The sequence below is a fragment of the Ictidomys tridecemlineatus genome, chromosome 4, assembly GCF_052094955.1.
Source record: "Ictidomys tridecemlineatus isolate mIctTri1 chromosome 4, mIctTri1.hap1, whole genome shotgun sequence".
NCBI lineage: Eukaryota > Metazoa > Chordata > Mammalia > Rodentia > Sciuridae > Ictidomys > Ictidomys tridecemlineatus.
In genome coordinates, this window is record NC_135480.1 from 19,871,281 (window position 1) to 19,899,261 (window position 27,981).

A 27,981-nucleotide genomic window follows, 5' to 3' on the forward strand; every position below is an offset into this window, starting at 1 on the left:
AAATCCTGTCAATGTGCGGTGATAATTGATACAGACCTCCAGCTCTGGACTCCTCCACCCCAAGTTTGACCCCCCCATTGTCTTTGTTTCTTCTTTTTAAGTTGGTGTCAGTAATGCGATGTTTCTGGGAGCTGTGGAAAGTTGACTGCAACCCAGAGCAGCCACTTAAAAGAATGGATTCTCAATACCTTCCAGACGGTCCTTTGAATATTTTCTGTTCTGCATTTTTGATTTAGCAGGAGCAAACACCCTAGGTGCCCTTGGGCACCTCTTACGCCCATCGGAGCAGGCTTCTTTCTTTCAGTGCACACAGGCATTCCCATTCCTGCTCCCTGACGCCCTGCTCCCCCATTATTCAGGTGACAGTGAGGAGGGGAGGAGTGCTGCCTGAGACCCAGCTGGGGAAAGCCTGGCTGGGACTTGTGGCAAGCCCTGACTTGGCCTGTAGGAGCTCTCCCTCACCTCTGTGCTGAGCCCAGGATCGGAGCAGCAGCCAAGCCGGAAACAAAAGACTGGGAGCAAACCTCCCATCTGGCCTGGGAGGCAGCGACACAAAGGTGCTGCTGCATAATTTATCACCGGAGGTTTGTACAGCCAGGAAGCTCCTGACTTCAGGCAGTGCCTTTTAGAGAGAGAGGGACCCTCCCCCTGTCTGGGTATAGGGCCAGGCAGGTACAGAGTAGGGTACTGGAAGAGATACCGGATTAGCACGTGGAATGAAGAGGCTGTGGGTATCTCCAGAGATCTCTCTCTGTCAAGTCTCTGGGCGGGGCAGAGGTGGAATTGTGGCAAGGGTTCCCTTTCCATGACCCCAGCGGGGGGAGCTTGCCTGCCACCACCTTGGGAGCATGCATGAGAATGAGAGGCAGTGTCTCTGTTGGGTTGACTACAGCCACCAAATGGAAGTGCCAGCTTGTAATATCCATAAGCCTAACAAATAAGAAAGGGGAGCTCCCTCTTCCTCTTTCCACCCTCCCCTCCCCAAGCAGTTTGAACAAGTTTCAACTATATAGGCTCAGAGAAGCAGTAAAACCCAATAGCTCTAAAAGGTGTGTCCCTCAAATGAGAATTTTCTGCTGCTATGGGAATGATCTCTGGTGACCATTTTTGCACCACAGACTGGGACATGTAGTCTAAAAAAAATACAAATGTTCTGCCTGGCGGTGGTGCATGCCTGTAATTCCGGCAGCTACAGGAGGCTGAGGCAGGAGGATTGTGAATTAAAAGCCAGCCTCAGGGGCTGGGGTTGTGATTCAGTGGTGGAGTGATTGCCTAGTGCACTGGGTTGATCCCCGGCACCATATTAAAAAAAAAAAAAACTAAATAAACAAATACAGCCTCAGCAAAAAGCAAGGCACTAAGCAACTCAGTGAGACCCTGTCTCTAAATAAAATACAAAATAGAGCTGGGGAGGTGGCTCAGTGGTTGAGTGCCCCTGAGTTCAATCCCTGGTATTTCCCACCTGCCGGCCCTGCCAAAATATAATGTTCTTCTGGGGAAGTTAACATTTTTAAGAGCTTTGCTGTGTCCCTGGCACTGTGTATATTGTCACATTTATTCTTCACTTATAAGGCAGGCACTATTAGGTTCCTGGCTTAGAGATGAGGGACTGAGGCTCAGAGCAGTTTGATATCACATAGCCACTGAGTGACTACATCAGGATTTGAGCCCAGGGTCTAAGCTAGGAACTTCCCCAACCTGTACCTCATCTTAGATCAGAGTATTTGATACCCAGCGTGGCCCAGAAGATCTAGGTTGGAAAGATCTGCCCCTCAGATTAACCTTTGTAGTATTTTCAGTCATTTTCTTAGGGAATCCCAATGCATTCAGAATTCTTTAGGCTTTAAAAGTCTCTTAGAAAATGTGGTCTGTCACTCCCCAAAGCCCTTTGTTACTGGGTGGACCTCATTTTGACATGTAGGGGAAAGGAAAGCACAATTTTGAGCAGGCTTCACAGAGCACAGCCATGTTCAAATCATGTTGGATTTGTGAAATCTGTTGACAGCTTCTGGGGAGGCTAAGTAGAATTTTGAGAACCTGTATAGAGACAGCCTAGGATTATAGCTATACGACTGGGTTGAGAAAGAGAGTACATCCAGATGAAGACAGTGTGGTTAGCGATCACAGTCACAACAACAATAATAGCTGCTTACTGTTAACTTCATGTGTTATCTCGTTTAAACCTCTTAGCCACCTTATGAAATTAATAGCATGACGACTCCCATTTTACAGAAGAGGAAACAAATCCATTTCTGAATTCGGTCTTCCTTACTTGCATCCTAGGAATTAGTTGGTAATAAATTAGGCCAGGATAAAGGATACCCTGTGTCTCAAGCTCCTCCCAAGACAGACAGTAAAGCAGGAGCCTTGCCTCTTCCTGTGGTCATTTCTGCCACTACCTCAACCCATGGAGGTGGCACCACTGTTTGATACACAGTAAGCTACTCAGCAGGTATTGTAACCATCTCAAGCTCAGAAGAGCAGGTCTTAGTAATGGGTTGGTTCCATAAGACAGTTCTGGGGTTAGTCAAATCTGTGATAGTAATAGTAAGGGCTGTCATTTCTTTTTAATTTTATTTTAACTAATTAACTTATTATTATTTGTCATACTGGGGATCAGACCCAGAGCCTCTCAGCTGTTAGGCAAGTGCTCTACCACTGGGCTATCCCTCCTCAGTCCTATTTTAATTTTTTTTTTTTTTTAAAGAGACAGAGTCTCATGGTATTACCCAGGTTGGCCCTAAACCTGGATTCAAGGGCTCCTCCTACCTCAGTCTCCTGAGTTGCTAGGACTACAGGCACCTGCCACTGTGCCCATCTTATTTTTATTCTTTCTTTCTTTATTTTGGTGCTAGGAATCCAACCCAGATCCTCCAGCATGCTAACTAAGCATGCGCTCTACCACTGAGCTCTACCCCACAGCCCCAGATTTATCATTTATGGACAACCAGTATATGCCAAGCCTGATGCCAAGTGCTTCTTATCAAGTACTTTAATTCTCACAGCATCCATAGAGGTAGGGGCTCTTTTTGCCCCAGTTTTCCTGCTGAGAAACTAAGATATGAAATTACTGCCCAGGGTCAGATAAGTAGGAACTAGCAGAGCCAGGATTTGCACTTTGTGCCGTATGCTTCCTGGGGTCCTAACATTATGCACTTCCACCTTATCACTTTGCAGGCTGGCCATTAAGAGCTTCTTTTCTGTGTTTAAGAGAGGGCTGAGTTTTCTGGGACCAGTAATCATGTGTCTGATGCGTTCCTTTCGAGAGGAACCAAGTAAACCTGTCCTCTAGGGATCAGAGGAATAAAATGGACCAAGAGACAGAAACAAGTACAGCCATGACGTGTCCATTGCACAGCCAGATAATGCAGCGAGAAAAGGAACTCTTATAGGAAGAGGGTATAAGCTTCACAGGAGAGGACTAGGAAGCTGCTTGGGGAAGGAGAAGATTCTAGTTCTCTTGAATCCTGGTTAGGTAGGAAATGACTACTTTTTTGGGGGGCGGTGGGTACCGGGGATTGAACTCAGTGGGACTTAACCACTGAGCCACATCCCAGGCCTGGAAATGACTACATTTATTTTTTATATCCTGGGCCTCTTTCTTCCTTTGACACTATCTCTCACAAGACTCTAGAGGAAAGTGTTGTTCATTCATTCACTGAAATAATAAACTTTTATTGGTCATCTAATACATACTAAGCATTGACTTATGCACTGGGAGTACAAACACTAAGCTGTCACACTATTCCAACTGCCAAGAAGCTGAGTCTACAAGTGAACAACATAAAGTGCTCCGATCGGGGGCTTCCCACTCAACCTGGGCCAAGTGGGTCCATGTGGGGAGTGTCAGGGAAGGTTTTACTTTCTGGCCTCCTGCTGCCAACTGCTTACCTTTTTTTTCTGGGGGGCGGGGGACAGGGGTATAGGTACTAATGTTCCCTGGGCAAACTCCCCTCAGACAGTGGCTCTGTACAGGTCTCTTCAGACATCGGTATCTCTTAGATCTTTTAGATGAAAATAAGGTCATCCCCATGTGGCTGCTTGCTGTCACTCCTTTAATTTTATCATTTTTGTCTTGCTACATGGTGTCTCCTTCCGGGAAAGATGTCACCAAGTAGGCTGCCCAAGGAGCTGAAATCATTGACCTGGATGTACTTTAGAGAAATTTCAAATAACTTATTCTCATTTCTTAGGTTGATAACTTTTCCATGGCTGCCAGTGGACAGGAAGAGAGGGGTCTTTAGCAGGACGGAAGAAAGCATGCTCTTAGGACTGCCGCTTCCTGCCCTTGCCATTGTAATCTTAGTCCCTCTACATCCCGTAGCCAGAATCCTCCACAACCTCACTGGGCACTCCTTAAGCCTTCTTATCTCTGGTTCAACTTGAAAAAGCTGCTTTGCAGCTGTGTGTAGTCACTGTCCTCAGTGTGCCTCCACGTGACAGGTGTGGCCCACCTTTAACTGAGCGTTCCATGGCATGATAGAGACACTTGACTGTGCATTGGTGTCACCTGCAAAGCTTATTAAAAGTCTGCATTCTGAGGTCACACTGAAAGAATACTGGAATGCTGGTTAAGAGTCAGAGTGGGGCTGTTGGCCTAGTTCTACTTATCTCATTACCAACCTTGGCCAAAGCCAGTGACTTTTCCTGGTTTTGTTTGTTTGTGCTGGGGACCAAAACCAGAGCCTTGAACATGCTTCCTAAGCTCTCTACCTCTGAGCTACATCCTCAGCTCCACCTTATCTATTAAATGGGCACTGTAGTAACTACTCAAAGTTACTGTGATGATTGAAAGAGAATGCAAGTGTTCACACCAAAGTAGCTCACCAACTCTAAAGAGAAACTGCAAAGTGTAATTATTTGTTGTCAGAAGTCCCTGCTCCTTCCTGGACCCACATAACACCGAAGTGCTGGTTCAAAAGGGATGGGGCTCCAGATTTTTCCCAGCTTTACTACTTTACCTTAGGGCAAAGGAAATTGGTCTTTACCTTAGCAGTAACCAGAAGGAGAGGTCACTGTTTGAGACCCATTAATTCACTACAGATTTGCTACTAGGGGATATCTGAGGGAGAGGAACCCAGAAGTTGTACTTTCCCCTTTTGACCTTTGAAGATTCTCATAATAGCAATATTACTTATTAGGAGGCAGTATAATCACCTTCCTGGGGGTAAGTGCTGGCCCCAACCCTTAATATCCCTGTGACCTATCTACAAACTTAACCTTTCTGCTTTTTGTCCTCTGCTATAAAGTGGTGATAATAATAAGCATGCCATCTCCAGGGGTTGTGGAGACCATTCAGTGATGTAGCAGATGAAAAGCACTTAGAGATGTACTTGGACAGCACCTAGGAAGTATTCAGCAAACAATGGTTTTATTATTATGAAGCTTTTGCTGTGTGAAAGCCTTGTGCTAAGCAGTTTACATGGGATTATTTAACTAGAGTTTCCCCCAACCCTTTGAAGTAAAATTGTTCTTCTACCCATTTTATGGGTGAGTGAACTGAGTCTTGGAGATATTGACTAATTTGTTTAAATATGTAGAATTAGTGGTGCTATCGTGTTACATTGAGTCTAATATACTCGATGAGTATTTCCCTTCTCTAGTTCAAAAGAAAGCATTGAGAAATTGCTAAGGTGACTGGGCTGAGGAAGATGAGATGTAAATAGTGAGGTTTTGGTTAACCTTTTAAGAAGATCCAGTGGGCAGTTAACATATATCCCAAACATTAATGACTTGATCAGAGATCAGGAACCCTTTTTCTTGTTGGATTACTTTAGGAGAAGGGCTACTGCCAAGCCACTGGGGGCCAGGGAGCTTGCAATGGGGCTGGCAAACAGCTCTTGAGGGCAGAAGCAGAGCTGACTATTCTAATTCAATACTTCTTAACACGGAGGCTGCCTTTGCCATCCACAGCCATTTGTTCCCTTTCTTCACTCTCCATTCTTTTACCTAAAAAGGGTTAAAAGCTGCCCTTTCGGATCACAGCCAGGACTTGACTGAAAAGGCAGAATTCCACCTCTGGGCATCCCAGAAGGGCAGCAGTTGTCCAAAAAAGCTGGCCTTTTGGCGTCTACTGTGTCTGCTTCCTGTATGAATGCCCAAGTCGGGGGCTCCCGGCTGCTGGCTGCCTGACCTTCACCACAGCGCTGACTTCAGATGTTGCTCTGACATGCAGGAAGTCGTGACTCTCAGCCACCTGCAACTCACTCGATGCCCACCCGATGGAATGCTTTGTTCTTGAAATCTGCCGGGAAATCAGGACTTCTGTTATCACTCAGCCAGAGGTGGGGGTGGGGCCCTCAGGCGCAGGAGCTGAGATCCCCTGCCCTCTGCACTTCTCCCTGGCATGCACACCAGGATGCTGCCCATCCTCCCGTCCCCGTCCTGGTACTTGGAGTCTTAAAATCGAGGCCTTTGGGGAACATGCGGGCCTTGTATCCTACACACCCAGTCTCCACTGTTTGAGCATCTTCGGTGTTCTTCCATCTTTATTTTCTTGCCAATCCTGGTAGCACTGGGTTTTGTTTTGTTTTTATTATTATTTTTTAAAATTTTTTGTACAAATAAGGACATTGAGGCTTAAGGAGCTAAGTGACTTGCACAAGTCATCCAACTAATCCGTGGAACCCAGTTCTGTCTGCTGGGATCCAGTGTTTTCCCCTCTGTCCCCTCTTTCTTCCTGTTCTTATTACCCCTTTTATCCCCTCTGGTGTGTCCTCATTCCCTGCTGTGTTGGCCAGCAGTGTTTCTTAACCTCTGTTGACATTTGGGGCCAGATAATTGGGGAGCAGGGGCTGTCCTGTGCACTGGAGGATGTTTGGCGGTATCGCTGACTTCTGCCTACTAAATGCCAGTAGCATCACCCTCATGACAACCAAAATGTCTCTGCACATTGCCAAATATCCCCTGAGGGGCAGAATCATCCCTAGCTGAGACCCACTGATGAAGCCTTAAACCTCTTCCCCAGGCCTCCCTATCAAGGGGATCTCTGTGTCAGAGCCTCATTGCATGAAGTTATTCTTTGCTGTTTAATCCAGCCATGGTTCCTTAAAGGAGGCCTGTACTGCAATGAGCCAGTGTTCCTCAGGCTCTGAATGAGAGAAGCTTTCCTCTCTTCTCAGCGCTCAGAACAGTCCAGAAAGCATGGGGCTGGGGCAGCTGAGTCTTCGATGCTTCCCTGGGGAAGAATCCTCTGGCCTGCACTTGCAGAGAGAGCCAGAGAGACGGGAGCTCTGGGCTTGCAATGAGGCCCTCTTGTGAGGTGTGGGGAGATTCTGCACTCCCAGATGGACTCCCTTGTCTTCTGCAGGAAATCCTGCATCTTTTCTAAGACAGCTGGTTCCCTTAGTATGAGGAGGGGGAGGGCCACACCTCAGTTGAGAATCTGGTAGAAATCTGTGGTCCCTTACCCCAGAAACGTACATTTTGCTGATAGCTTTAGAGGTTCATAGGTCCCAAAGGTTGTCTGTCTGTGTGTCCATCCATCCATCCATCAATTTGTTCATTCATCCATCTCAGATTAGGAGTGTGTGCCTTGTGCTCACACTTACCCTGGGGGTTGAAGTGGAGAGAGATGGGTCCAGGAGTCTCTCCTAGCTTTTGGAGGGCTTGGTAGTTTACCCTTTCATTCTGGGTCTTAATCCCTAGGTCAGACCAAGTAATTGTTATGGGGAGTGAGGGTGAGCATCAGGAAAGTGAAGCTGGGTCAGGTGAAGAGTAAGGAGAGGAGTGGCGATTGGGAGCTGACTCCTTCCCAGTTCCAGCCCAGCCTGAGGGCAGGGCCTAGTCAAGGGGAGGAAGAGGAGAAGAAAGCTGGGGGGAGAGATGAGCAAGGAGCCTGGCCCCCTCCTTCCCCAGCTGCAAGCAGCCCAGCCAGCGGGCTAGATGAATGCTGGGAGGGGGAAGTGACCCTGGCAGAACCCTTTGTTCCAGCTGAGGCTGGAGCAGGGGCACTGAGCCATTCACACGCCATCCCAGGGCATCCTGCTGGGCACGCTGGGGAGGGGGCACAGCAGCCGGTCATGGGACTTGGCCAGGCAGATAGCTTGATGCTCAATAGGAAAGCCCAGCTGCGTGCTGCGGAGGCTGGGGGAGGGGCTGTGTCTGCTGGCCTTCCTCTAGGCCATGGCCCTGATTGGGTTGAGTTACTCTGCCCTGAGGTGGCCAGGTCTTCTCCGCCTCCGTCCCCACTTCTCTTGGTCACCCTCCTCAAAACTAAGGTCTGACCACCTGCGCCTGGTACCTGCTGGACTCCTCAGCTAGTGCTACTGGTGTGGGGATTTCTCTGCTGCTTGAAAGAACCTTTACAATCTGCCAGGCATGAGGGTTTTTTTTTTTCTTTTGCTAAAGAGAATATCTATTTCCATAAATACTTTCTGAGGATCCAGTTTTACAGTTGCCTATTAATGTCAGCAAAAGTATTCCCCCCAAATTCTGCAGTGCCTTGATAATGTGGGTCCCAGTCATAACTGACAGACTGCTTCCCAAAGCCACCTTTCACTGGATGATCCTGGGAGGGCACGTCTTTTGAACTTATGGGGATCTGTTTCTTCCAGAGGTATTGATTTAGTAACTTTGTCACTTTAAACAACTAAAATATGACTATTAAAAGGAAAGACCTTAAATGCCTTGAAGATGATAAAAGGATAGCCCTCATCTTCACTTGGTCTCAATAAAAACCCTCCTTTGCCTTTCCTACTGGAAGTGTTCTAGAAGAATTGGATACCGGGGTCAAAGGGCAGTGGGGCTCTTCAGTCCATGAGCCCTGCCCATTTCAGGCCATCTCCAGGTAGCTGCAGGCTCTCAGTGCGAGCCATTGGAATTCTCACTGAGGCCAGGTTGTTTTAGGATTGCTTTTCTGTAGCATAACTTTGGAGTGCTCTTAAAATCTTGAGTCTTTAAATTATACCCACTGGGAAGTGAAGGTTACACTATAATCACTTCACATGTACCCTTCAGTAGGTTCTGCTTAATTTTTATTTCATTTTTTGAGAGTTGAATGCCAGACTTTCCTTTAGAAGTGTCCAGTGTCCCGTGAAAGCAGACTCCCCATGCCTTCCATGACTTTGTTGGGTGCAGAGATATCTCCTGCCACTGACTGGGAACCTGCTTGAGCACAGGATGCTGACTGCCTCCCTGGGCTGGCTGAGGGTTTCATGTGGGTTCTTTTGGTCGTGGAGATGATCATTTGACCTTGTGTGACTGTTGGGCATGGTTGTGTTTCCTGTTTCAGTCTGTTCTAGTTCCTTACACCTGATTATCCCCCATAATGAGTCTTAGCAGACACCAGATTCAGTCTCTCTCATCCCATTTAGAAGCCAGGTGTGCGTGTTGATACCAGCTGTTGCATTTAATTTTTAACCTGGGCTCACATTGCATTGTATTTTTATGATCTTACATGAAGAGACTCTGTACTGTGAGTAAAATTTACTCTCTCATAATGTGTGACTGTGGGTCTGTGTTAAAATGTCATCTATATTCATGCAAAAAATGACTGGGAATGTTTGCTTTCTTTACCCAACTTAGTGAGCTTTGCTTTCAGATCATCTTTTGTTCAAATAGATTCAAGTCAATCCTATGATGGAGTAGTTTATTACAATAAATGTAATGAATATGTCTACTAACAATAAAAAAAGAGCAAGTTCTGACCGTGGGACTGGCCGGCTGCTTCCTGCTCCCTCTGTGACTTCTTTAACCTAATGAGGCGCCACTATTTAAACTCCACTATTATTCTCACCCTCCCTGGTCAGCGTGCCAGGGTCTATTCTTGGATAGAGGCAAAAGCATTCATATCTCAATCTAGTTTTAAAGAGGCATATAGAGACCTATCAACTTCACCTGTCTGTTCTCAGCCTTGCTTTTTCCAAGAATGTCAACCTCTAGGTAGCACCATTTGTCTCTGGGCCTCCAGAGGTGCTGTGCGAAAAAGCCCTGTCATGGGACCCGGTCACCTGGGCTGTCTGTGGGCCCCAAACCAGAGGGTATCTTTTGGACCATTTAATCCCTGGATGGGGTTGGGAGGCACAATCAGATCCTTTGCATCTCCTTTGCAGTGTCACCGTGGCTCCCTGGGTGACAGTGACCAGCCATAGGCTTTGAAGAGCAGGAACTGAGTCTCCCTCTTTCTCCTCTGCCCAGGTCTGGCCAGCAGCCCTGAATGTGCTTGTGGTAGAAGCCACTTTACCTGTGCAGTGAGTGCCCTCGGCGAGTGCACCTGCATTCCTGCCCAGTGGCAGTGTGATGGAGACAATGACTGTGGGGACCACAGCGACGAGGATGGATGTAGTAAGTGCTGCCCCTGCTGTGGTTGGAGGTGGTGGAAAAGGGACCTGGAAGTGGGACCAAGGACAAGACTGATGAGTGTTCAGTGCATCTACTGCTTTGGACCAGGAGAGTTAGACTCTTGCTAGAGTGACAGGTATTGACCGAGCAGAGGTTTCTTCACAATATATATGCCTTCAGTTGTCCCATATTTGGGTGGTTCATGCCTATATGCTCAATAAAACAAACTTGAAACCAGTATACAAGAAAATGTTCTTAAAACCATAAGTAGTCTCTTTAAATAGATCTCACTATATTTATATGATTTGTATATGTGTTCTGCAAATTTGTGCATTTAAAAATTTATGCACTGGGCTGGGGTTTTGGCTCAGTGTAGAGTACTTGTCTAGCATGTGGGAGGCACTGGGTTCAATTCTCAGCACTGCATATAAGTAAATGAATAAAACAAAGGTTCATCAACATCTAAAACACTATTTTTTTAAAAAAGGTACACGTTATACATGGATATGGGTTATTTCTACATTTCTTGTTCTGGTGCTCTGTATAGTCACATCTTTTTTAAAATAACATTATAAGAAATCTTATCCTCTATTTAAATTTCCCTGTTCCCCTGGCATAGTAACATATGGACGATGGCCAGGGTGTCCTGTCTTGGATATATAAAAATATCACTGCTAAGCCAGTTTTCTGGATTCAGGGATAAAATCTCTGACCTGCAGCCTCTATGTCTGGGGGTGGCTAATTGGCCTAACGAGAATGAGCCTACAACCCAGACATCATTAACCCTAACCATTTTAGCTAATTGTGGTAATGATAAATGCTTCACTTTCATAGAGCACTTTCATATGCATTATCTCAAAAGACCTCTATGAGCTGGGTGTAATTATCCCCATTGTACCATCGAAGAAACTACAGCTCAGAGAAGGTAAATGACCTGCTCAGTGTTACAAATAATGAACTCTAGAACTGGAAATTGAGCCCAGATGTGTCAATCATCATTTCATAAGAGTAAAAGACTTGCCGTGTTTTTCTTGCTGCTTTCTTAATGGCTTTGAGTTCTCTGGGTTCTTCTGCTTCTACCCTGTGGGTCTCTCATCACGCTACTCTGTCTTCCCAGCTGCTTCACTTCCCCATCAGTTAGAGGCAGGGGTGGGAGTCCACAGGGCAGGACTACAGGACAGGGGATTTGGAACAAGGATATTGGGAAAGGATTTCTGGCTCATTTTAGCCTGCCTGCCTGACTCATTTTTCCATTCTTCTCCTGGGACTCAGTGCTGCCCACCTGTTCCCCTTTGGATTTCCACTGTGACAATGGCAAGTGCATCCGCCGCTCCTGGGTGTGCGATGGGGACAATGACTGTGAGGATGACTCGGATGAACAGGACTGTCGTGAGTATTGGAGGGGACCAGACTCCACCGGGCTCTGTTGGGAAAGGATTTTTAATCAGAAAACGATGCCCCAGGCCCACATGAACTCTTGGGTTTTCAGCAGTTTGTCCCGTCCTTTGACCTCCTTCTCTTGGTCAGATAAGCCCCTGAGAGGCGGCCACCTCCTCCTGAGCCCCAGGGGCAGATCCAGGCACCTCACCCCACTGCCTGCAGCAGCCTGACTGCTCTGTGCCCACAGCCCCCCGAGAGTGCGAGGAGGATGAGTTCCCCTGCCAGAATGGCTACTGTATCCGGAGCCTGTGGCACTGCGATGGTGACAATGACTGTGGTGACAACAGCGATGAGCAGTGTGGTGAGTGGTGGGCTCTCCGGGGAAGCAGGCAGGGTTGGGGGGCTGGAGAGGATTCTGACCAAGGGAGGAGATAGCAGCAAAGGCCCCAATACTGCTTCAGGGATCTTGGAGGAATGCAGGAGGGGGGAAGAGTCCAAGCTCCCAGGAATCGTGGCCCAGGAACCTGAGGCCAGGCTCTCCTGGCCTTGATGTCCTCCAGAGTCTGTACTGAATCTGTGGGTTCTTCCAGGGGCTTCATCAGACACCCTCCTCTAGGGCCAGCGAGATTTGAGGGTAAGGGAGGATGGTAAGAGGGGTGCCTGTGGGACTCTGCCTGTTGGCATGACCGTCTCCTCGTATTCCCCAGACATGCGCAAGTGCTCCGACAAGGAATTCCGCTGCAGTGACGGGAGCTGCATTGCCGAGCACTGGTACTGTGACGGTGACACGGATTGCAAAGATGGCTCGGACGAGGAAAGCTGTCGTGAGTGGCCCCAGACCTAAGGCCACTGGGCTGGGCAAGGGAGAAGGCTCTGTCCCCGGGGCTCAGGGCAGGCCGAGGAGTGCACTGCAGTGGGCAGGTGGGGGATGCTCAGGAATCAGCTCCTGGGCTTACCTGGGGAGGTGCAGGTGCGCCAGGTGGTCCACCTGAATATGGCAGTCTCTAGGGTCATCCCAAATGAACCCCGGTCGTATCTCATTCAGGAAGTCACCCTGCCTGAGCACCTTGCCCTTTGAGGGGTAGGGACCCTTCTCCTCCGTGAGAGCCTGAGTATTTGCCCCCTCTCCCTGCCCTCCTTCCAGCCTCAGCAGTGCCAGCGCCCCCCTGCAACCTGGAGGAGTTCCAGTGTGCCTACGGCCGCTGTATCCTGGATATCTACCACTGTGACGGCGACGATGACTGCGGGGACTGGTCAGACGAGTCTGACTGCTGTGAGTGCTCTGGCCTGTGGGGAGGAGGGGAAGCCAGGCTGGAAGGAACTCCTCCAGGGGCAAGGCACAGGTGCCAGTGGGGGCAGGTGCTCAGGACGGGAGTTTCTGGATTCTCTGGTCTCTAGGGCAGAGTTAGAGGACTGGGGTGCTGGGAGGGGCAGGAGTTGAGCTTTCTGGTCTACCTTGGGACACTGTGTGCACAGACTAGCTAGAGACAGAAGATGTTTGTTTCCCCAGCCTCCCACCAGCCCTGCCGCTCTGGGGAGTTCATGTGTGACAGTGGCCTGTGCATCAATGCAGGCTGGCGCTGTGATGGCGACGCGGACTGTGATGACCAGTCTGATGAGCGCAACTGCAGTGAGTAGAAAAATGGCTCCAAAGCCTGAGAGGAGTGTTGTGGGATCATAGAGGGCATTACCAATAAAGTTTGAAGACATACTGGATGGCATGTAAGGTTGTATAAGTTGTGCACTGCAGTGGCAAAGGAATGTTAGTCACATAATAGATGTCCCTTTTATAGCAGTAAATTGCTTTGAGGAAGGGGCACCTTTTTTTCCTGATTCACACAAAGATGCCACATAGACCACCTCTTGACACATGTGTCAAGAAGAGGGACATGGGTACTGATAGAAAGTGCAGCTCAGCTGTGAGTGGCAGGGTGAAGCTTGAGGCCACCCTTTCATTAGGCTTTTGCTTCGCCCAGCTACCTCCATGTGTACAGCGGAACAGTTCCGCTGTCGGTCAGGCCGCTGCGTCCGCCTGTCCTGGCGCTGTGATGGGGAGGACGACTGTGCAGACAACAGCGATGAAGAGAACTGCGAGAACACAGGTGGAGTCTCCCAGGGACCCCAGATCCCCTAACCTACAGATGGTGGCAGGGGGTGGGGGTCAGGGCTGTCACTCCAGCTCTCCAGGTAGGCCAAGATGATGCTTCATTCAGATCCTTCCCGTGGCCTGGAGTTTTCCTGCCCTTGCAAGTGACACCCGCTCCCCTGCCACGTCTAGCACTGCACATGTGTGTGCATTTTATTATTCTGTTCCACATCCCTCATCCGCTGTGGTGTCCTGGGGGGTGGGAATGCAGACGCCCAGCCTGTCTTGTCTGAGCTGTTTCCTGCCGTGGACCCCAACCCTCCCTCCTTGATGTCATCTGTCTCTAGCTCACCTTAGAAAATGACAGGCTTCCATCCCTTGTTGACCCAAGCCCTGACCCTCCCTTCCTCCCTCCTTCTCCCCCCTCTCTCTCCAGGAAGCCCTCAGTGTGCCTCCGACCAGTTCCTGTGTTGGAATGGGCGCTGCATTGGGCAGAGGAAGCTGTGTAACGGGGTCAATGACTGTGGTGACAACAGCGACGAAAGCCCACAGCAGAACTGCCGTGAGTGTCCCTGGTGGGCGGTCCTGGCCTGTGGTTTGTGGTTGAACCCCACCCATAAGGTTCAAAGGGAATCCTCCCTAGGGACTCTTGCACTTTGGGAGCTGTTCTTCATGGTCCAGGTGGAATGCCAAGTTGGCCGTCTGGGGGAGGATTCTGGGCTCAACTCCCAACTCTGGCTTGGCTGGCACAGGGCCCCGGACGGGTGAGGAGAACTGCAATGTTAACAACGGTGGCTGCTCCCAGAAGTGCCAGATGGTGCGGGGGGCAGTGCAGTGTACCTGCCACACAGGCTACCGGCTCACAGAGGACGGGCGCACGTGCCATGGTGAGCTGGTGTGGAACAGAGTCAGAATGCTGGGCAGGGACAGCAGATAGACAGCCTGTTTTCTAAGGGTCAGGCATTAGATGGATGTGACCTTATTTTATTATCACAATAACCCTAGAAAGTGGAGATCATCCCTCTCATTTCACAGATGGGGAAATGGAATCTCAGAGAGATTAAGTAATTTACCAAAGGCTGCACAGCTAGTGAATAGCAAAAGTGGAATTCCAGCCCAGGTTTGCATGGCCTCAAAGCCTTTTATGGCTTATTACACAGCTTTCCCTGGAAAGTAGATGGGAATGTGGGGGGAAAAAAAACCAAACAGCTAGGCAGCCTGGGAATTGGGGCAGGAGGATGGCAGAAGGGGACTTCCTGACCCTGCCTGGCATTTGCAGATGTGAATGAATGTGCTGAGGAGGGGTACTGCAGCCAGGGATGCACCAACAGTGAAGGAGCTTTCCAGTGCTGGTGTGAAGCAGGCTATGAACTACGGCCCGACCGGCGCAGCTGCAAGGCTCTGGGTAAGGGGTGTTTGTATTTGGCTGGGTGAGCATGGGGGGACTGAGCATGGAGAAGTGCCATGTAGACAGGCACAGTGGCACATACCTTTAATCCCAATGACTTGGGAGGCTGAGGCAGGAGGACTGAAAGTTCCAGGGCAGTCTCAGAAACTTAGTGAGACCTGCCTCAAAATAAAAACTAAAAGGTCTGGGATACAGCTCAGGTGATAAAGCAACCATGGGTTCAATGCCCAGTATGAGAGAGAGAGAGAGAGACAGACAGACAGACAGACACTGAGACTACAGGTGCTCTGGAGCTCAGGGATTTGCTGAGAGGTGGAAAGATTGGGGTAGGAGAAGTTTCCACTCTTCCAGGATAGACGTCGGCAGCTTGAGGCATGCTTTAGTGGGCAAGGCCCCCCTCTGACAGTTGAGGACTTGGGGGGGCATGTTGATGAGTATGTGGTAGCTCTGAAGCCCAACTCTGTTTCTATACTGTCCCAGGGCCAGAGCCTGTGCTGCTGTTCGCCAATCGCATCGACATCCGGCAGGTGCTGCCACACCGCTCTGAGTACACCCTGCTACTCAACAACCTGGAGAATGCCATTGCCCTTGACTTCCATCACCGGCGCGAGCTTGTCTTCTGGTCCGATGTCACCCTGGACCGGATCCTCCGAGCTAACCTCAATGGCAGCAACGTGGAAGAGGTTGTGTCTACAGGACTAGAAAGCCCAGGTAGGCAACAAGGCCCCCTAGAGAAGGACAGGGCCACACCGTCTGCAAAGCTATAGTGGAAGGGGCAGGATGGTGTTTGCAAACCTTCCGCAGCTGACCATCTCTTCCTCCCAGTGAAGTATTGGGTAGAACTCTGACATAGAAAATATTTGTTAGTATATATTAAGTTTATAGGTTTAGATGTAACATTTGGTGAATGTCATAACTGGAATTAGAGACTTGCGGACAGTTACAGTTCTCTACCAGCTTCAGCTCACTTCTAAGTTTTGTTTTGATTGCTTAGTATCAAGATTATTCTGATTGGTTCAGATAAGTATATCCAAATGTTTTATAGCTTTAAAAAACAGCAACATCTTACTTGGCAGTCTCAGGCTATTCTACTAAGTAGGTGAAGTGGGTTAGAATTTGGTATTGGGGGCTCAGGCTGTATGTAGCTCAGTGGTAGAGCTCTTGCCTACCATGCAACAAGGCCCTGAGTTCAATCTCTAGCACTGCAAAGGAGAAATGGAAAGAAAGAAAAGAAGGAAGAAAGGAAGGATTTGGTTAAGAACAGAGTTGACTCAATGCTTTGGGAACTTCTGAAATGCCTCTACAAAACCTTAGGTGTCAATTTGCAAACCTGACCTTGATGCAGTAGGGAGAACTGGGGGTGGGTCAGGAGCCAGAATTCAGCAAATGGCATGTGATTGACGTTGCACCGTGCCTTGATTTCTCTGTGCCTCAGTTTCCTCATCTTCATGGGAATCATAGTACCTAGTTCACAGATTTGTGATGATTAAATGAGTTATCATATGCAAGATTCTTACAGTAGTGCTTAGCCCCGGAAACTGCTTTAGTTTCTCTTGTTACTAAGGCACACAGGAGCCCCTGCAGAATCCCTGAAACTTTTCTACTTTTTCCACCAGGGGGTCTGGCTGTGGATTGGGTCCATGACAAACTTTATTGGACTGACTCAGGGACATCAAGGATCGAGGTGGCCAACCTGGATGGGGCCCACAGAAAGGTGCTACTGTGGCAGAACCTTGAGAAGCCCCGGGCCATTGCCTTGCACCCCATGGAGGGGTGAGTAGGTTGGGTCTCAGGCTTCCAAATCCCTCTTGTAACCTGTAGGGGCAGTTCTCAGGCCACTTGAGCCAGTCTTCATAGGTGTCTCCTCAGAGTGTGGTGTGCATCTAGACACTCCTAAGTCTATGAACCGGCTCTGCAACAGCTGGCCATGTGGCCTTGGGGTTGTTAATCTCTTTCTGCTCCCTTTATTCATTTCCAAACTGATAATTAAGGAAAAATAAAATTCTGCCTCATAGTTGTCTGAAGATTAAATGAGAGAGGCATTTTAAATATAATACAACATACATGTTAGGTAAGTTTTTAAGTCATTAGTTTTTTTATTATTAGCTCATAGGGTTGAGCCAATTAATAAAATTTATTAATTTAAAATAACTAAAAAGCTAACAGAAAAAAATCTCATGAATCAAAGCCTCTAAAAATGGAAGTTCCTAGCTTCTGGCTTTTTTTTTCCTTCAAGCTTCTCTTTTATTTATTAACTTTATTTGTTTGTTTATTTATTTTTTAACATGGTGCCAAGGATTGAACCCAGTGCCTCACATGTGCTAGGCAAGTGCTCTACCACTGAGCAACAACCCCAGCTCTGGCTTTTAAAAATTCAATGCCATCAACTGAAGAGATATCTTATAAGATCCTTCAGTTTCATGTTAACTGTTGTAGAAACTCTGTTTGTGCTGTGTGTGGTGGCACACACCTGGAATCTGAGCTATTCCGAGCTACTCAGGAGGTTAAATCAGATGGTTCACAAGTTTAAGGACTTCCTGGACAATTTAGTAAACTCTGTCTCAAAATAAAAAATAAGGGGCTATGGCTCAGTGGTAGCGCACTTGCCTGGCATGTGTGAGGCACTGGGTTTGATTCTCAGCACTGCATATAAATAAATAAAATAAAGGTCTATCAACAACTAAAAAAATTATTAAATAAAAATTAAAAATAAACCAGTATTAAGTGGTGGTGCACACTTGTAATCCCAGTGAGTCAGGAGGCTGAGACGGGAGGATTACAAGTTCAAGGGCAACCTTAGCAACTTAGCAAGGTTAGCGAGATCCTGTATTAAAATTTAAAAATTAAAAGGGCTGAGGATATAGCTCAGTGGTAAAACACCCTGGATTCAACTCCAATTAATTAATTAATCAAATCAAATCAATACAGGTAGCTCAGATGGTAGAGCACTTGCCTATAGTATGTATGAGGTTCTGGGTTCTACCATCAGTGCCAAGGGCCGGGTGCCGTGGTGCATGCCTGTAATCCCAGTGGTTCAAGAGGCTGAGATAGGAGGATTGCAAGTTCAAAGCCAGCCTCAGCAATTTAGCAAGGCCTTAAGCAACTTATTGAGATGCTGTCTCTAAATAAAATATAAAAAGACTGGGGATGTGACTTAGTAGTTAAGCACTCCTGAGTTGAATCCCCAGTACAAAAAAAAAAAAAAAAATCACCAGTGCCCTCTAAAATGTAAAGAAAAAGAAAAAAAGAAACAAACTGGGCATGTAGATGTATATAAAATACAATGGCAGTGAAAGAAACTGTGAGAAAGATGAAAGTGCCTGTCCTAACTGATGTTACACTATATTGTCAATTCCATGAGCTTTGGGACTTTGACTTACATTGACCTATCACTGGTATATCTCAGCCTAAGATAGAACTGTCTTTTTTTTTTTTTTTGTCTAGAAACATTTAAATTAGAATATTTAAAAAATACTCTCTGGACAAAACAGTTGGAGTCCCTGGGTTAAATAGCTAGAAGCCTCTGTCTGATTATTAACCTGTTTACTACCGATCCATCCTCTGCTGCCCACCTCTCAATTTCTTCTCTTCTTCCCAGTACCATTTACTGGACAGACTGGGGCAACACCCCTCGCATTGAGGCCTCCAGCATGGACGGCTCTGGACGTCGCATCATTGCAGATACCCATCTCTTCTGGCCCAATGGCCTCACCATTGACTATGCTGGGCGCCGCATGTACTGGGTAGATGCTAAACACCACGTCATTGAGAGGGCCAACCTGGATGGGAGTCATCGCAAGGCTGTCATTAGCCAGGGTGAGACCCTTCCCCACTCTCCTTCATCTCTCATGCTTTCCCCTATCCCTGCCTCCCGGAGCCTTGGCAGAGGATGAGATTTGTACAGTTGCCAGGCCTGGGCTCAGGGCCATGCAAGACCATGTCTGGACTGAGGTCTTTCTGGACTTTCCCCAGGCCTCCCTCATCCCTTCGCCATCACGGTGTTTGAAGACAGCCTGTATTGGACAGACTGGCACACCAAGAGCATCAATAGTGCTAATAAGTTTACTGGGAAGAACCAGGAAATCATTCGCAACAAGCTGCATTTCCCTATGGACATTCATACCTTGCACCCCCAACGCCAGCCTGCAGGTAAAAACCTACACAACAGGTGAGGCAAAATAGCCTCATGGATGATGTGGCTGTTGGAGCCTCTGAGAAATTTCTTGTAATTTGCAATTTTTGCCGGTTTTTCTGATGGGAGGAGTCGGGGACATTCAGGGCTGGCATTAACACGGGCTCATTCCTCCCTCTGCTGGACATTTAGGGTAGTACAACATCAAAACTCACCAGACTCATTGGCTTCAGTGTTCCATTTAATTCATGTAAACATTTACAGGGCCTCTCCTCTGTGTCAGGTACTCACTGTGTTAGCTGCTGGGGCAGATATAAAAAGCAATAAGACATAATTCTTCCCTCTGGGGAGTTTACAGCCTACTCTCTGGCCTGAGGGGGGTATGTTTGGAAATGGTTAGTCTTAAAGTGACCCTCTTGCTCTGGGTTCTTTAAACAGGGAAAAACCGCTGTGGAGACAACAATGGAGGCTGCACCCACCTGTGTCTTCCCAGTGCCCAGAACTATACCTGTGCCTGCCCTACTGGCTTCCGCAAAATCAGCAGCCACGCCTGTGCCCAGAGTAAGTGGGTCTGGAACACCAGCCTCAGAGGAAGTGCCTTGTGCGGGTGGGTGGAAGGAAAAAGACACGTGTTGGAGGGATATCCTGTTAGAGGAAGAGCCAGTCTCCTCAGTAGCCACTGGAGAGGAAGAACTTAAGAGGCTGGGGATCCTATATCAAAACTGAGGACTGAGGGCCCAGCAGTAGTTGCCAAAGGCTCAGGACACCACCCAGTCGAGTATGAACACCTGCAACCAGGCTTATGTTTCATTTCACCAGGTAGGATGCCTCATCTCTAGGCAGAAAGAGGGTTTTAGGCTCTTCTAGAAAGCAGGGGAATGATTTCCAGCCTCTTTACTTTTAGCCTCATCCCCAAAAGAAAGTTTTGAAACTTTCTTTCAGTGTTTAGATCAGGGAGCCAAAATTAGAACACTCAGAGGTTTCATTTCAGACAGTGATTGAGAACCTAGTGTTGTGCAATGCATTTTGCCCTTGCATTCTTCTTGCTCATCTCTTCCTCTGTTATCTTAGTAAGAAGCAAAAATGCTTCCCCAAACATTTTTCTTTGAGGGTTTCCCAGAGCTTGGAAGAAAAAAGTTAGGTTTTAGGTTTTTTTGGGGGGGGTTCTTTTTATCTTTTTTATTTTTTTGCAGTGCTGGGATTGAACCCAGGCCTTAGATGGTAAAATTAGGGAGGAAGTGTCTTATGGGCAGAAAAATATATAGTTGAGAATCTGTGGGTTCCACAATTGCAGATTCAACCAACTTTGAATATATGTATTTAATGTATATGTGTGTGTATACATATATGTGTGTGTGTATATATGTATATACATGCAGGTACATATATATATATATATATATATATATATATATATGTATAAATTGTGTCTGTACTGAACATGTACAGACTTTTTATCATTCTTCCTTAAATAATAAGTGTGACAACTATTAACATAGAATATGTTTTGCATTTGGAATCTCCAGCAACAAATCAATAGTAAAAATATTGAATTAGGTATTTTAAGTTATCTAGAGATGATTTAAAGTATATGGAAGAGCCAGGCATGGTGGTACACACCTGTCATCCCAGCAACTCAGGAGGCTGAGGCAGGAAGATTACAATTTTGAGTCCACCCACAGTAACTTAGGGAGGCCCTAAGCAACTTAGCAAGACCCTGTCTCAAAATTTAAAACAATAAAAATAAAAATAAAAAAAATTAAAAACAATAAAAATTTCCTGGTTCTTCCCAGTAAACTGGAATGGAGCTCAGTGGTAAAGTGCCCCTGGGTTCAATCCCAAGTACCAACAACAAAAACCAAAACCAAACAAACAAAAAAACCTGAAACTAAAGTATATGGAAGGATATGTGCAGGTATATACAAATACAATGCCATTTTATAAAAGGGACTTGCAGATTTTTGTGTCTGTGGTGTCTTGGAACCAATGCCCCGCAGATACCAAGGGATGATTGTACTGGAAAAATATTCAGACAGACCAGAGTAAGGGCAGAAGATGGAGAAGAGTCTGCTAGGAAAACACTGTAGAGAACAGTGGGCAGCTCTTCCTCTGGAGTGGAACTGAGCCCTGCTCTCCTGTCTGTTGCTGTGAGATTCTAGGCAAGTTACTTGGTTAACTGAAGAGATGCTCATCTAGAAAATGAGAGCAAGAATAACATGTACCACAAAGGGTTGGTGTGTCTGCCTGTCCCACCTGATTAAGTCCTTCAAGGACGAAAATGTGCCTCAAATCTTTCCTGAGCATTAAGCTCAATGCCTGGAAAGGAAGGTGCTCAGTGAATATTGGCTAAAACTGTGATGAGAAGAGCTAGAGGAAGGATCTAGATGATAGAGGAGAATCAGAGCCCCCAAAACAGTGGAAGCAGAGCAGCAGAGCCTGCTGTTGGCAGTAATCCAGCCAGTGCACTGGAAGAGACCTGGCAAAGTCAGAAGAGAGAAAAACTTAGACGAAGCTAACAGACACGTAAACAACATGTACTTCTGGGCCCTGGGTAGAGTCTGTTTCCATTGGATTCTATGACTGATTCTACCCAGTGCTCAAGGAGGCCTGTAGTGTGAAGAGTAAGGGGCAAAGGGCACCAGGTCCCAGGAAGTGTGATTGACCAGGTGTCACGCAGGTGAGCGTCTGTGTCTGTCACTGTTACTGGATTTAGAGCATTAAAAGAAGACCCCTCTCGGCCTTTGATCAGGTCTTGACAAGTTCCTGCTTTTTGCCCGAAGGATGGACATCCGTCGGATCAGCTTTGACACAGAGGACCTTTCCGACGATGTCATCCCACTGGCTGACGTGCGCAGTGCTGTGGCCCTTGACTGGGACTCCCGGGATGACCATGTGTACTGGACAGATGTCAGCACTGATACCATCAGCAGGGCTAAGTGGGATGGAACGGGACAGGAGGTAGGTCCCAGCATGGACTCAGGCTCTCAGGGAAGGCAGAAATTATGGGGTAGAATCCATCCTTTCCAGGGTAAGGGCTTCCCATACCTTGAGAATTTGTGGAGTTTGGGCTCTAGAGCTGGAGTGAAAATACCATTGGCGACACAATTTTGCTTCCTGCATAGGTGGTAGTGGATACCAGTTTGGAGAGTCCTGCAGGCCTGGCCATTGATTGGGTCACCAACAAGCTATATTGGACAGATGCAGGTATGTAAAAGGGGACCTATGGCCTGGCTGCCTGGGGTTCCTCTTATATAAAACCTTGGACTCAGGTAAAAGAGTCCAGTGCCTCTCTTAGACTGTGTCTCTCTTGACCTGAAGTCCTTGGTAGGCAGAAGTGATAGGGCTGCTATAGAGTTAAAGCCAGAAGCTCACATCTGAGGTTAGACATTTGTTAGGCAAATGGCAACTATATGCATGATGTAATTGATGCTTGGAAATGTTTTAAAGCATTTCAGATGATGAACCAATGCCCTGTAGTTTTCTTTTCATCATTGTCTGGATAAAACCATTTCAGGTGGGTATGAGAGGCAAAAGGAATGCCTTAAACCAATGCTACTCAAACTGTGGTCCCTGGACCAGCAGCATCGGCATCCCTTAGGAAGTTGTTAGACATGTGTATTCTGGGGCCTCACCCCATACTTACTGAATCAAAATCTTTGGGGATTGGATTCAGGAATTAGATTAAATTAGATTAGATTCTGTAATTTAACAAGCTTTCCTAATTCTTAGGCATACTAAAGTTGGAGAATCATTGCCTCAAATTATAAGACAGAGTTGGTTGCCTAGGTTTAGAAGTCTTGGTTTTCTTTTTTTTTTTTAATTTTTAAAAATTTGTTCTACTTAGTTATACATGACAGCAGAATCCATTTCAACTTGAAGTCTTGCTTTTCTAAGAAATGAAACTGATCACTTTCTTGAATTTCTTATCACAGTTTAATTCACTAAACATGTTTTGTGCATCTATCACAAAATATTTATTGAGCATCTCTTGCATGCCTGCTGTCTGCTAGGAATGGAGGATAAGGTGAATGAACAAGACTAGAGTTCATATCTTTGCCCTTACTTCTTGGTAGGTACAGACCGGATTGAAGTAGCCAACACAGATGGCAGCATGAGGACAGTACTTATCTGGGAGAACCTTGATCGTCCTCGAGACATCGTGGTAGAACCCATGGGCGGGTGAGTGCTGCCACTTAGGAGCTCCATTCTCCCCAAGATCTGAGTACTAGAGGGGAGTCTGTTGATTAGGGAGAGAAGCCATATTTGGGGCATATCAAAGATGCAAGGGTAGGGGCTGAGGTTATGCCTCAGTGGTAGAGCACTCATCTAGCACGTGCGAGGCCCTGGGTTTGATCCTCAGCACCACATAAAAATGAATAAAATAAAGTTATTATGTCCAACTACTTCTAAAAAATAAATATTAAAAAAAAAAAGATGGGGCTGGGGATGTGGCTCAACAGGTAGCACACTCGTCTGGCATGCGTGAGGCCCGGGTTCGATTCTCAGAACCACATATAAACAAAGATGTTGCCAAAAAATAAAAAATAAAAAAATATTAAAAAAATTTCTCTTTCTCCTCTCTCTCTCTCTCTTTAAAAAAAAAAAAAAGATGCAAGGGCAGCTGTAGAAACCACAGAAGGCAGTGACAACCTTGTCTCTTGTCTGGACAAGAAAACTTTTTTTTTTTTTTAATATTTTTTATAGTAGATGGACACAATACCTTTATTTTACTTTTATTTAGTGCTGAGGATCGAACTCGGTGCCTCACATGTGCTAGGCAAGCACTCTACCACCTGAGCTACAACCCCAGCCTTGGACAAGGAAACTTTAAAAACTTTCTTTATTTTTTGTAATTATATAAAAAAAATACTTTGTTTGCTTACAAAAGTAACTTGTTGTCAAGGAAAATTAAATCATAGAGAGTGAAAATTCTCTATCACTGTCTAGCAACAACCACTGTTAACAGTGTGGGATATTTTTTCCAGATTTTCTTCTAAATGTATATAAATACTTGGCGGTGGTGGTGGTTTGGGTTTTTTAAATATGGCATACTGTTTTTGGACTTGGGTATTTTTGTTTGTTTGTTTTTTACTTGGTTGAGCTATATATTTTGTATATATTTCCTTTTAAGTATATAGTTCTATCTTGTTCTTCATGGTTATATAGAATTTGGTTAAAATTATATACCATAATTACTTAGCCCACCCAATCAAGAAAGTGTTTCTTAATCCCTCTCCTCCCCTCCCCTTTCTTTATTCCTGAGTAGGCCTCATTTGCTGTGTACTCTTGAGCCATGGGGCTCTGCCTTTCAATAGTGATAGAAGATACAAAGGCCTCTGGGGACAGCTCTGATCCCAGAACTGGGCTGGGCAGTGAGGCAGGAGGCTGGGGCAGCTATTGTTGACAGATACCCTAAAACCCTAGATATCCTGGATTCCCACTGGATTTTTTTATTTTTTTAGTTGTAGCTGGACACAGTATCTTTATTGATTTCTATGTGGTGCTGAGGATTGAACCCAGTGCCTCACATGTGCCAGCAGGCACTCTACCACTGAGCGATAGCCCTAGCCTCCCCCTGGATATTAACTAGAAAGCTTGTAAGACATGCCTTGCCTATGCCCAGGTACATGTATTGGACTGACTGGGGTGCAAGTCCCAAGATTGAACGAGCTGGCATGGATGCCTCCAACCGCCAAGTCATCATCTCTTCTAATCTGACCTGGCCCAATGGATTAGCTATTGACTATGGGTCCCAGCGGCTGTACTGGGCTGATGCTGGCATGAAGACAATTGAATTTGCTGGACTGGATGGCAGCAAGAGGAAGGTAAGGGTGTCAGTAAGGCCTCTTTCCACAGCCCCAACAGCCTCCAGGACAGACTCCCTGGCTGGCAGCTCAAAGGAGATAGGTAGGGGGACCTGGGGATTATGAGATGAGCGTGGGGCATGTGCTGTTTCTCTGAAGCTGTGGCCACCCTCCAGAACTGGAGTAGGGGTGGGGGCTGCTGGTTGATGGTGAAAGCAAACTAGGGATTTGTGTGTTTTGTGGGCTGGGGGTATAAATGCACAGGCCTTCCTAATACCCATCATAGCTAACACTAATAGTCACCAGTTGCACACCAGGCCCATGATTGATCTCTGTTTGGTTTTTGATATCATCTATTTTGTTGTAATTCCTGACCTTCAGAAAAATGGCAAGAATAATAAAAAAATATAAATAACCAAATTTTGCCACATTTCTTACACTCTTATTTTCTTTCACGTGCATGCATGCACTTTTTTCTGAATCATCTGTGATTAAATTGAAGAAATCCTGCCCTTGATCCCCAAATATCCTAGTACATATTTCCTAAGAACAAGGTAAAATTATCATAGCCATGGTAAAATTACAAAATTGGGAAATTTAACATTAATATAATATTAATATATATTAATTTTGATAATAGCCATGGTAAAATTATCAAAATTGGGAAATTTAACATTAATATAATATTGCTGTATACTCCATAATCCATGTTCAGTTTTACTATCAATTTCCCAATAATGTTCATTTCTTTCCCCTCCTTTTTTTTTCCCTCCGGAATCCAATCCAGGATCACTCATTGTATTTAGTATTTAGCATCTTGTCTCTTTAATTTCTAATTTTGGAATACTTCTTTAGCCTTTTTTTTTTTTTTACTGGGACTGAAACTAGAGTTGCTTAACCATTGAACCACATCTCCAGAACTTTTTTGTATTTTATTTAGAGACAGTATTTTATATTTTATTTTGAGTTGCTTAGGACCTCACCTTAAGTTGCTGAGGCTGGCCTTGAATTTATGATTTTACCTCAGCCTCCTGAGCTTCTGGGATTACAGATTACAGGCACCACTATGCTCTGTCTTTTTTGACCTCTGCTTGCTTGCCTGCTTTTTTTTTTTAATATTTTTTAGTTGTCAGTGGATTTTTATTTATATGTGGTGTTGAGAATTGAATCCAGTGCCTCATACATGCTAGGCAAGCACTCTACTACCAAGCTACAACCCCAGCTCCTCTTTCTTTCTTTCTTTGTAGTACTGGGGATTGAATTTAGGGCTTTTTGCATTTTAGGCAAGATCACTATCATTAAAGTATATCTCCAACCTAATCTTTGCATTTTTAAAGTGTAAAAATTATTTTGCAGAATACTCCTTGAGTTTGTCTGATGTTTCCTTGTGATTGGATTCAGATTATGCATTAGGGGCAGGAATACTACATTTAGTGGAGTCATGTCCTAAGTTCTCTATGTGTCTCACCAGTAGGCACAGATGTAGGCTTGTCCCATTATCCTGATGTCTATTTTATTGCATGATTAAGGGGGTGTTTACTGTAAAGTCTCTATTTTTCCTTTGATTATATAAGCAATACTTGATCTTTTAAAATAATCACAAGCAATTGGAGCTAGGCATGGTCATGGTTGTTATCACAGATTGGTAGATCAAGGTGCAGAGAGATTATGTGACTCTCTCTTGGTCAAGATCACATAGTAAATGGTAGTGGCAGAGCTGCATTTGACTCCATGCCCACCTCTTGACTGCTGCTCTGTAATGTCAGACCTTGTTGGGGATGACACAAGTGCTGGGTCCCTGGCAGGTACTGATTGGAAGCCAGCTCCCCCATCCTTTTGGGCTGACTCTCTATGGAGAGCGCATCTATTGGACTGACTGGCAGACCAAGAGTATACAGAGTGCCGACCGGTTGACTGGGCTGGACCGGGAGACCCTGCAGGAGAACCTGGAGAATCTCATGGACATCCATGTCTTCCACCGAAGGCGGCCTCCAGGTGAGCAGCCCTTAGTCTGCCATGACTTCTCCTCAGCCCTATTATACCCTGGCCAGCCCCACTGACCTCCCTCCTCCCTATCCAGTGATCACACCATGTGCTATGGAGAATGGAGGCTGCAGCCACCTATGTCTCCGGTCCCCAAGTCCAAGTGGCTTCAGCTGTACCTGCCCTACAGGCATCAACCTGCTTTCTGATGGCAAGACCTGTTCACCAGGTGAGTAAAGCATAACATCTGGGATGGAAAATGGCTTTCTTCCCTGCAGATATGCTCCAATATGGTCTAAATCCTGGTACTTCTAGAAGCTTAGGGGAGAGACAAAACTTTTAAAAGAGGGAGATCCAGGGGAGCACGTAATCGGGGTCCCACTGCTTCTTACATACATGCATTTTAGAAAAAGATGTTCCTCTCTCAAGACCCTTTCCTTGCATCTGTTGGAAATTTGTAACATGCTGATTTGGTTAGAACAAGATGCTTGACTTCCTTCTGCTTAGGTATAATAAATATAAACATGTATCATATCTACAATATAATGATATCCTCCCTAACTCCTTTAGATATGCCACTTTTGCATGCATGACCTATGTGACAATCATAAGGGGGTGGTCCCAGAAGCGGGACCTGGCTACTGAGATGTTGGAAGTCAGGGTTTTCCTCTGGGAATGCTGTATGGTGGGCTTCATTTGAATTCGAAACTCCCAAGGTATTTGTGTGCGTCAGTTATAAGCATTCAAATTACCACCCTGTTATTATCCCGGTTCTATAGATCAGAAAACCGAGGCTTAAATAATTCCAAAACTTGCCTAGGATTGCACAACTAGAAACTAGCAGGGTCAGGGCATGAGCTTCAGTTTGTCTGACTCCAGATCCTCTTATTGGTGTTCCTGAATGATT

At 46.1% G+C, this 27,981-nt stretch overlaps 1 protein-coding gene across 5 annotated transcripts in view; it reads left to right on the forward strand.

Moving 5' to 3' along the window:
• Window positions 1-27,981, forward strand: part of Lrp4 (LDL receptor related protein 4) — a 51,371-nt gene that overhangs the window by 5,148 nt on the left and 18,242 nt on the right. For 4 of the 5 annotated variants that reach the window (XR_013437587.1, XM_078046106.1, XM_005329995.5 and 1 more), the window contains exons 2-22: window positions 10,138-10,284; window positions 11,554-11,670; window positions 11,909-12,022; window positions 12,369-12,485; window positions 12,806-12,934; window positions 13,172-13,291; window positions 13,638-13,763; window positions 14,184-14,309; window positions 14,500-14,634; window positions 15,027-15,152; window positions 15,636-15,866; window positions 16,772-16,928; window positions 18,754-18,971; window positions 19,128-19,304; window positions 19,726-19,848; window positions 22,037-22,245; window positions 22,410-22,491; window positions 23,361-23,466; window positions 24,911-25,112; window positions 26,897-27,086; window positions 27,172-27,303. Coding sequence is in view for 3 of the 5 variants with exons in the window: in XM_078046106.1 (XP_077902232.1) it covers window positions 10,138-10,284; window positions 11,554-11,670; window positions 11,909-12,022; window positions 12,369-12,485; window positions 12,806-12,934; window positions 13,172-13,291; window positions 13,638-13,763; window positions 14,184-14,309; window positions 14,500-14,634; window positions 15,027-15,152; window positions 15,636-15,866; window positions 16,772-16,928; window positions 18,754-18,971; window positions 19,128-19,304; window positions 19,726-19,848; window positions 22,037-22,245; window positions 22,410-22,491; window positions 23,361-23,466; window positions 24,911-25,112; window positions 26,897-27,086; window positions 27,172-27,303 (3,084 nt within the window). In the remaining 2 variants the exon portion in view is untranslated. Of the gene's footprint in view, window positions 1-10,137; window positions 10,285-11,553; window positions 11,671-11,908; window positions 12,023-12,368; window positions 12,486-12,805; window positions 12,935-13,171; window positions 13,292-13,637; window positions 13,764-14,183; window positions 14,310-14,499; window positions 14,635-15,026; window positions 15,153-15,635; window positions 15,867-16,771; window positions 16,929-18,753; window positions 18,972-19,127; window positions 19,305-19,725; window positions 19,849-22,036; window positions 22,246-22,409; window positions 22,492-23,360; window positions 23,467-24,910; window positions 25,113-26,896; window positions 27,087-27,171; window positions 27,304-27,981 lie in introns of those variants that run through there. The other variant, XR_005733517.2, reaches the window with a different exon arrangement.